This window comes from Arvicanthis niloticus, chromosome 5 (genome assembly GCF_011762505.2).
Source record: "Arvicanthis niloticus isolate mArvNil1 chromosome 5, mArvNil1.pat.X, whole genome shotgun sequence".
NCBI classification, from domain to species: domain Eukaryota; kingdom Metazoa; phylum Chordata; class Mammalia; order Rodentia; family Muridae; genus Arvicanthis; species Arvicanthis niloticus.
In genome coordinates, this window is record NC_047662.1 from 99371703 (window position 1) to 99381971 (window position 10269).

Genomic DNA, 10269 nt, shown 5'->3' on the forward strand with positions numbered 1-10269 from the left:
GCCTGTCACTAATAGTGGTGGCTTCAGGCTCCTCAGGCTGCTGTGATCCAAGGGGGCCCAGAGGCAAAAAGAGCTTAGTCTTGGATATCCTAGCTGATAGTTCAGAGCCCTCTGTTTTAGCCTTTGGGTTTCCCTCTGGTATTTGTTAGTAAAACAACCTGCTGAATGTGCTTCTGTTTTGACTTCTTCATCCTGGGAGGCAAAGAGCCCTTGTGTTAATGAGCTGAGCTAGTGACAAATTGCACCTGACACAGGAAGGGACTTCTGTTTCTGTTCTTCCCTTAACAGCAAACAGGTTTATCTCTATGCCCACAGGTGAAGGTGTTCAGTCTCTTTCCTATCTGAAAAAGAAGGCATAACTGTAGCAACCTGACTAACCCAACTCTGCTCTCTGGTACCAGGCTCGCACCGTCTTTTGTAACAATAAACACATTTACACACGTTTTGGGCATTTTATTTTTCTTATTCTAACATTAGGCTTTCACAAGTGTAAAAAAGGCTCACAAGTACAAAAGAGTCTAAATAGCTTTGCAGTGTTTAAAAAGATCCATGAGAACAAATTAGGTTGGTAATATTTACCTCTATTTCTTGAATTATGGCTGTTAACCAGTAAGAACAGTGTCCCTGTGATTGCACTCAAGTTTGAGGACGCCTCACACATCTCTGTCTTGCACACCCATACTGTACACATTCTGTATATGTATTTTGCTATGGCCTCTTCTCCACCTCCCCCAGGTTTCAATGGTGATGGCTTCATTTTTACACACTGTTCTGTTCAGAGAAAGATTCCAACAGCCTCTGATGCAAGCAAAGCTGGGCTTGGATTTTCACTGATTTTTCATTGATTTTCCAGTGGGTTTTTTTTTTTTTTTTTAAAAGAATGCTAAAAAAAGTGGTGACTTTTCTTTAATAATAAACTCTCTTCCAATGAGCTTTTGAGTCCTCAAACATTATAGATGAATTCATCTGATGAGCTTGTAATTTCTTCAAAGCATTTAAAAAGGTTTTCTTGAAAAAGACAATTTTCTACCTCAAGTTTGCCTTCCTACCTAAGGACAGCCTGCAGACACAGACCTGAACTTTCTGTGGCCTCTGTAAAGCAACTCTAGGTATGGCTGGAATTCAGCAATCAAAATCCCCAGCCTCTCTTCATTTAGCAGATACTAAATCACTTCCAGAACACTGAAGCAGGAAGAACAGGTCAGAAACCACTCGGCTTAGGTCTCTTCTTCCTTTGCTTAATAAGAAATAAATCGTCACGGCTGCCGTCCTCTGCACATTTCCTTTTCTTTGGTTTGCTCCGCTTGCTCTCTCTGAGAAACTTCTCTTCTCTCAGCCTGTGATAATGGGATGCATGATGGCGAGACCTGGAAGGCTTCTGGTTGTTAACGCTGCCAGAGGAGTTGGGTTTTGAGCCCCTGGGGAAGTCCTCATCCTCATCCTGAGGCTGGTGATCCCTCCTGTGCGTTTTGCCTTCTCTACTCCTGGTCTTTTCTTTCTGTGTTTCTTTATTTTCTTGAGGCCACCTACTGCGTTTTCTTGAGGAATGGTTTTTTCTCATATCGTGGTGGCGCCTCTCATCTGTCTTTTCTACATGTGGTCTTTTGAACTGCCTTGGAAAATCTCCATTTTTCTTGATATCTGTAAGATATAAAAGTATTTTGCCTATTTAGTCTATGCAGAGTTCTTGCACTCTTAGAAATAACATAGCAGAGAGAGGAGGTAGACATTCAGACACGTGAACAAAGGCATCCCTTACAATCCTGATTGCTAAAAAAAAAAAAATAGGGACACATCCTCAAATCCATTATTATTATGTACTTTCTTCTATTCAGCCTATTTTTACAATGTTAGACAATGAAGACCAGAGCAGCAGGGATGTCAGACCTATTCGAGTTCCTCCAGGGAAGAGTCAGCCTGAGTAGATGAGGTGAAGCAAGATGTAGAAATGGTCTTTGGACAGTTTCATATGACGTTTCAATTATGCACTAAGGATGAGCCTGGCCATCTCTCTATGAGGTGGTGACACAGCACCCAGGATATTATTCTTACAGAGAAGCGGCTGCTGGGCAGGGTGTTCTCTGTACCCATGTGTTCCTGTGTGCACACCTCAGAGGCTTCAGTGCCACATGCTGCTGCTGGTATATCTTGTTAGAACCTGATATGTTGTTATAAGCATCTGACAGAAGCAGCTGGGACAGGAGCGAGTGGCAGCTGAGGCTAAGGTGAGGTATGAAGACTAACAGACCCTTGGAATCACAGAAGTGGTCAGTAGAAGCTTAGCCTAAGCTTAAGCATAAAATAAGTTCCAAGGATCATAGTAAGCCTCAAGGTGTCAAAACTAGCTAAAAAAGAAAACAACTTTCTCATATTATAATTCACACATGCTCACTGTCAGAGTGCAGCAGGCCCTCTAGCTCCTGCTTCCCTGGCGATCTTCCTATTTAGTCAGGCTCGTCCCGTGCTCGAATCTCTCTCCTGTATTAGGAATATAAGCCACGGGGCTGGAGAGATGGCTCAGCGGTTAAGAGCACTGACTGCTCTTCCAGAGGTCCTGAGTTCAATTCCCAGCAACCACATGGTGGCTCACAAAGAAGGAATATAAGCCACACAGGTGAGCAGCAGCATCATTTAAAAGGGGCCTAAACTCAAGAGAAAATAAAGCCAAAAGGAAAAAGTCAATAACGATGAGTCAGTAAAGAATTCAGAGAAGAGCTTAAAAAACACATAATGATTTTATCATCAACAGTGAAGGAAACCTGGGAACACATCTTGATTATACCAAGAAAGAGCAAAGGCAGAAAAAAAAAAAAACAGATTTAAAATTAAAAAATTATTCATTTATTGTAGCAGGCTACTCATTCTGCTACATTGTATTCGCAGTGGAGCTCGGTGATTAGGCAGTAGAAGAGGAGGTGGAGCTGGGAGAGAAACAGAGGAAGGGGAGGGGAGAAAAAGAGGAAGGGGAGAAGAAGGAGGCTATCAGCCATGGAGAACCATAAATGGGTCAAAAGCTGTCCTGGGTAGCAACTTCTATCAGAAGGTGAGATATTGGGTAATAACTTTAACTGTGTGGGCATCTTGTTGATTGAACATTTCTAAATATATAAATCTTTTAGATAATCACTAAGCTTTAAGAGTCTCATTTCTACTGTGTACTGTGAGGATGGTGGATATTGTCTGGGGTTCAGCTGAGCTTTGTGGATGCAGCGTGGGGGATTGGCAGAGCCATTCCCCACATTGGCATCTCATGGGTGCCAGGGCCTGCATATCTAGCTAGCCGGAGCCCTGGTCAGAGCCGAGGAGCATCGGGAACATGGTGGCTGCCTGGGAACAAACCAGACCAGGCACCGTTTTCTAAATATCATCCCTACAATTTATTAGTTTAGGTTATTACTTTTCTGTAGGTGTGCATGTCTGTATGTAGGTATATGCACCTGAGTGTGTGTGCCTGTGGAGGCCACAGGCATCAGATCCCCTGGAGGTGGCATTACAGACAACTGTGAGCCACGAACCATGTGGGTACGGGGAATTGAATTCAGGTCTTCTGGAGGAGCAGTCAGTGCTCTGAACCTCTGAGGTGAGGGAGGCACAGAGCAGGCAATAGACCTGGAGCCCTGCTTGTAATGGTGAACTGTGAGAGCCTGGGTAGGGGAAACCCCTGGAGTCACCAGAAACACATGTTCCATGGAAAATATTTGACACACAAAGGGGAGATAATTATTTGTCAAATAAAATTTTTCTTTTCTTTTTTCTTTTTTTGGTTTTTCGAGACAGGGTTTCTCTGTGTAGCCCTGGCTGTCCTGGAACTCACTCTGTAGACCAGGCCGGCCTCAAACTCAGAAATCCGCCTGCCTCTGCCTTCCAAGTGCTGGGATTAAAGGTGTGCGCCACCACCGCCTGGTCCCAAATAGAATTTCAATGGAATCTTTACCTCTCTGCATAGACAGATAAAATACTCTTAGGTTTCTGAAATGCTCTGAGAAAAATATTAACTGTGAATAGATTACAATATAGGAGTTTTAAAGTAGAGGTTTGGTTTCTGGAGCTCAAGAAAGTTTTAGTTTTTATAACTATTAAAACTGTTTTTGGGGCTGGAGAGATGGCTCAGGAGTTAAGAGCATTGGCTGCTCTTCCAGAGGTCCTGAGTTCAATTCCCAGCAACCACATGGTGACTCACAACCATCTGTAATGGGATCTGGTGCCCTCTTCTGGCCTGCAGGCATACATGCAGGCAGAATGCTGTATACATAATAAATAAAGTGTTTTCTGTGCTAACCAGTGACTTCCAAAGTAGGCAAAGATAGTATAAAAAGACTTTTTTGTTGGAGCTGCTGCAAGAGTGATCTAACCAGAAGTTTAATGACAAACCTTTCATTTTTCGTTTTATTCTCCAATCCCTTTGCTGGATGTCGTATTTGCTATCATAGTAGTATATGAATGGAGATGTTGGAAACGTCTGGTTGAACATTCGTCTCTCTGTACATTCCTGCAATTGTATTTGAAAGAATGACATCACAAGTTTGCACTCATCAACAAACCCTTTCATGTGCTTCTGGTCTACACTGATTAGAAGTGAGTCCCACCCTACTAGCATGGCATGCAGTGGCTGTTGAAGTAGTCCTTGCTACCATGGAAAGGGACCAGCCAATCCAAAAGCCTTACTATGTTCCTATACTATCCTTCAGGCCCTGGATTTCTTCCCTTTTAAACAAAGGAACTAAGGAACTACTCTCTGCCAAGCTCCTTACCCAGTTTGAGTTAACAGCATGGAGGGATGGGTACCAGCTCACCCATCCTGTCCTCTGCTGGAGTTTTAGCATTATTTGTCATTTCTTGTCTGTTTCCTTCAGTAATCTTCACATCAAATGCTCCTTCTGCCTTCCTTCCCCCTAGCCTCAAACTGTGGCTGGGAGCTGTTCTTTACACACATACACCAGCTTATTTTAGCTCCACACTCATTAGTACTGGGCCAGTGATCTTTTTTTAATGTCTTATGGTATATACTGTGTATTGAGCATATTCTTTGCTCCCTCTGCCCGTTCCCTTCACCTCCTGCTCCTCCAGTCAGTCTGTGGCCTCTCATTTGTTCCCTTTGTCTTGGGCTAAGGATTCTTAGGGTGAGGTTAGTGGTAGGCTACATCTACTTGGAAAATGTCCCTGGGTAATTCTAAGAAGGCTCAAAGAAAACCCTCTCTTCTCTCTGCTTCTTCAACCAAACTGAGATCAATCCTTTCACTCATTTCTCCCATGACTGATTTTCCCAGTCTCTGCCCTTTGGCTTTAACTATCCCCCATACACTAGGTGACACCAATGGATGCAGGAAGGGAGGCTAAAACATCTCTTTCAGAGACTTTCTTCTGGGACCTTCATATCTGCCTTCTAACATCTTGCCTGAGACTTCTTTACTAATGTTCAGCATATCTTAACTAAGTAGTTAAGAAAATTATAATTCTTTTAGGAATCATGTTAAATAACCACATAGAATTTAGCTGACTCATCGATAAATTATTAAGTTACAGTTACATCAGAGTCCTAGAAATCTTGCTATACTGAGTTGGTACCCATGACAACACACCCTTTTAATTCTCTCAGCCCCCTCACCCTTCACATCCTTCTGGAACATCCTATTTCTCTCAGTGCCTACGCTATCTCCTTGCCTCTTCAGTAGCATAAGTGGAGTTAGGGAAGGTGATACAAAGTGACTTAATAACAAGCTGAATCTCTGAGACTGACAGAGAGGGGAGCTTGGACATCTTTCACTACTGGGGTAGCTTCCTGTTTGGATACTGTTCTATCTAGACAGATGTAACTACACAGAGCTATATCGTATCACAAATGTTTTCCAAAGCTACATGTAAATTATATTTTGATTATCCACATCACTGGTCTCCTCCATTAACACAGATAATTGATAGCTGGCTATATAATTTATCTTCTGTTCTGGATTAGCCACACCAATGATCTTCTTCATTAGTGTTGGATAATCTAGAGTTCCTTCAACTATGGCTGCCAAATTTGTTTTACTGTAAATTGAAATTTGTCTAAGTTTAGATTTCAGGAATAAATTCTAAATGCTCTTAATATTCCCATGTATATTAACAGCAGTGACTAGTAAGCAGGAAGCATCCAACTGTAACTGTTTTTCTTTAATTGAACACAAATGCTATAAGTATACTCTTTTGCTTTAAAGAGATAAGCAAGCATATAAATTAAACACCTGTGTAATGTGTGTGGCAGTGGATTACTAATATGAGTCTTTCCTAAAAGGTGTGGCAACAAGAGGCAAGCACAGGACAACAGAAGACTTAGGGATGGTGATTTCCTATGAGAGTCTTCTCTAGGGAGGTTTTCAGTGAGAATTCTACAAAGGCATTGCCACGTATCCTGTAGGATCTCGCTACCTATACTGTGAGTTTTAGCATACTAGAGACAGCATCTGAATGTCAGTGCTGTATAACTTCTTAGCTTTGGAGACAAAGACGGAATGCCACAGGGAAAAACAGTACTGAAGTCATCTGGTGCCACGGACAGAGTACAGATTATACTAGGATCTGTGCACTCCTATTCTACCTAGCAGCCCCTGCTTCTTACTGCCTGGACATGGAAGATCAACTCAGCACTTTTTCTTCTCTCAGTGTTTCTGTCTCTTCACATTTGTAGGACTCCCAAGGCCTGTACTAGAAAGGCACCACAGCTGGAATTCAGAGGTAGTCTGCAACACTGCCCACTCTACCACTTGTCCCTCTCCCTCTGCTCTGAAGTGTCCTGAACCTCTGTAGGATTTCTTCCTCTTGCCAGGGGATGTGGTTGATGTTTACCTTGGTTTCTAGGCTGTTAGAGCCTATGTGGGGACAGGAATCCCCTGCACATGGATTTCTACTCCCTGGGCCACTGTTTTTCCTCTTCAACTTTATGGTTCCCACAGTGTATGGATGGGAGGCCTACTCCTACTAGGTCTTAGCTTGGATGAGCTGCTACTGTTTCATGCTTACTGTGGCAACTAGCTAGAGGACACTCACCACCTTACAGTAGGGAGCTTGTGTTCTTATATCCATCACACAGCCTAGTCCTTTCAGTCTGGGCTTGTACAATATTGGCCAGAAGGGACTGTAGGTACTTGAAGAGTAGGTATGAGCCAATGCTGTACAACCTCTGTGTTTCTACTGAATGTCACTGTTTGCATGTGAACAACAAAAATGTAACTGAGTGTGGTACCAGAGAAGGCTGAAGAAACAAGCAGAAAACCCAATAAATAGTTCAGTAACAGGCCATGAAAGGTGCAAAACTCATTCTGTGCTGCTGCTGACTCGGCCTCACTAACTTTTAACTAAATTTGTTTTCATATAGGAATTTGCTTTGACAGTTTTTGTTGGTAGGAACTGGGGAAGTAAATTAGTTGAAAACACAAGTCTTACTACCTAAGATTAGCGTATAAATAAGTATTCTGAGTTACATCCATTTGGGGATCATCTTTTTAGCAACGGCTCCCTGACAAGATGCATTACGTACAAATGCCACTCAAACTTACATGTCCATAATGGCCTTTCTGTGCGCAGTTGTAGCAATACACTAATGCTGATTGTCCAGAAGGGGTCTTTGGCTTTTTAGGTGGTCCAGGTTTGGTCTGTAACATAAATATTTGTGAGAAATTAATTCATGTTAGAGGAAAAGCTAAAAGCCCATTTTTTTTTTTTTTTTTTTTTTTTTTCTGAAAGAGCTCTTAGATAAGAAAATCCTCAGGAATATTGCTTCTTAGAGTGGAGTGGACTGAGAGTGGGCTCATGATGGAGCCTGGGAAACAACATGTAAGGGGCAGACAGAGCTCATGAAAGGGATGGAGAAGGGATGGTTCAGGGCTGAGGAGACACAGGAGGACAAGCCCAGGACTTAAAGGATACTTTCAAGGAAGGTCTGACCTACACTGCCAAGCACAACAGAAGCCTAGCAGCATGAGGCACAGCCATCTCATATGCGACCATCCATGGGGCCTCATTGTGAGAACCTGGGAGGGCAGAGAGCAGGGTGAGGATGCTGGGAAAGTTAGGAAGCTAATTTAGCACAGCTAATTTATTAAATTATACTTATATCTTAAGTATTTTCAGTATGTACACTGTGTTACACAAGAAGAAATGTTAAGACATTGGATATAAATTGATGAAAGGGAGCAGCAAGAAAGGACAGGATAAAAGGGGGCAGCGTTTAGGAGGAAGAATCAGTTGGTGGAGTTTTCAATGGGGAACAATGGGATCATGTAGGCTAGCTGAGATGGAGAGAACAGACAGCAGCACAGAGCAAATCCTCTAGACGGTGGTGGACTTAATTGAGAAGAGGAAAATGTCTTTATTTGTTCTGCATGCACTTTGGTAAATTTCTCTCTCCTGCTTACTGGGCTTCTGTAACAGAGTGCTCATCTGCCCACTAAGATTTTACTTAATGCTGTCATCAAGTGGTTTGGTGTTGCAGGCATAGGTGAGAGGAGTTCTTGATATGGGAAAATAGTGTATAGGTAAGAAAAAAATCTTTAAAAACCTTACTGTAGCTCTCATGTCTTAGAATGGAAAGCTGGATTGCTAGTCACTCTGCTCAGTGCTGTGATTGGGCATTGACAAAGGGCTTAAGGGAATAAAGTGTATTTTGCTCAGTCTCAGAGACTTCAGTCCATCATGGCAGGGAAGGTGTGTGGAACAGCTCATAGCACAGCAGACAGGAAACAGAGCAGTAATGGAGGATGCCAGGGCAGAACAGAAACCACAGGAGCACACATACCCTTTCTAGCTTTACTGACTTTCTCCACCTCCCAACAGTCAATTCAAATTTGACTTTACTAATTGATTAAACAATTCTTTAGGTTAGAACCCCATGATCTGCCCCTGTTAAACACCTACAGGTGTGCCTTAGTAAGTTCCTAGTTGCTATTAATCCAATCAAGTTAACAAGATTCATCACTGTATTTGAGGAAAATAAAACCTGACCAGTCTTTTCTACTGAAAATGATCATGGCACATGTAACAGCATTTACAACCTCAGCTATCACCAATTAGGATACAAGAAAAATACAACTATTCTAAAAACTACTAAATAAACTTTAACAGGGATGCATGTGCACAGCCAGTGTCACTGCAGTGGCTCAGATTTTCCTTTAGGTGGTAGAGTTCCAGAAGCTATTAAATTAATTACAAAGAAATATTTTTCCTTATCTGAAAAAAAAATGGCTGTTGTTTTAATAGGAAATAAAATTGTAGAATATACAGAAAGAAAACAAAATCAAAGAGATATTCTAACTTTTTTAAGGACAAAGCTGTTAAAAGCTATTCATGGTTTGGGCATGGTGGCACACACCTGTGATCCCAGTACTCAGGAGGTAGAGGCAGGAAAATCAGGAGTTCAAGGCCAGCTTCAGTTACACAGCAAGCTCCCAGCTACAGTAGACCCATCTCAAAAAACCAGGAAGAAGAAGAAAAAGGTTAATGATGTGTTATTACCTAAGATGGAGCCTATGAAACACACTGGTTTACAAGTCAGGGGATTGTAGGTAATGGAAAACTGTGGAGTCATTTGCTGTGAGTTTATCCTAAGTACAGTGAAGGAACTTGGCTGTGGATGGAAGGGGAAGGGAGCAAGTAGAACAACACAAGTCCACGGATGGGTCCACAGCGACGTCTGTCAGAGTCCTGAGAATATGGCATGAGTGCATGCACACAATTCAGCAACTCATTACAAACAGTAACTGCAAAATCCATATCAGACATTGTCCCAAAGTCTGACATTTGAGAAGTCAGCAACACAAAAGTCACTGCTTACATTTCCAGTGAGGCAGAGATATAAACAGACCCACTTCCTCTCCTACTCTACTTCTTCCCTCTCACATACATATACATGTTTGTAGAAACAAAATATTGCAATAAGACAGTGAATACGTCACTGTTGGTGCCCGAGTCTGGTTTGCTGATGGGGACCCTAATGCTGAAAAAAATCAGGCATGTAATTGTGCTGACTGACCAACACTACTCTTTGCAAAGTCCCAAGCCAAGTACAGGCCTGCCATCTTAGAGGATTAAAAACATCATCATCATCATTATCATCCTCCTCCTCCTCCTCTTCCTCCTCCTCCTCCCCCCCCATAACAAACAAAAACCCCCTGTACCTTGAGGGAGAGTAGGTAAAAGAGTGGAAGAGGAGGTTTTAGAAGGCTAGGAGGGGTCAGTTGTCCAGGATTCTAAAATTGATGGCGGAGATGCTCTGTCCATATTTTAAGTGACATGGAA

At 42.4% G+C, this 10269-nt stretch overlaps 1 protein-coding gene across 3 annotated transcripts in view; it reads right to left on the reverse strand.

Annotated features, from left to right (window-relative positions):
• Positions 1-438: 438 nt before the first annotated feature.
• The window catches only part of Zcchc7 (zinc finger CCHC-type containing 7), a 185448-nt gene continuing 175617 nt past the window's right edge, over positions 439-10269 (reverse strand). For all 3 annotated transcript variants that reach the window (XM_034501911.2, XM_034501910.2, XM_034501912.2), the window contains exons 7-9: positions 7533-7628; positions 4372-4489; positions 439-1641 (exon numbers count right to left, since the gene is read on the reverse strand). In XM_034501911.2, coding sequence (XP_034357802.1) covers positions 1202-1641; positions 4372-4489; positions 7533-7628 — 654 coding nt within the window. In that variant the 3' untranslated portion in view covers positions 439-1201. The remainder of the gene's footprint in view (positions 1642-4371; positions 4490-7532; positions 7629-10269) is intronic.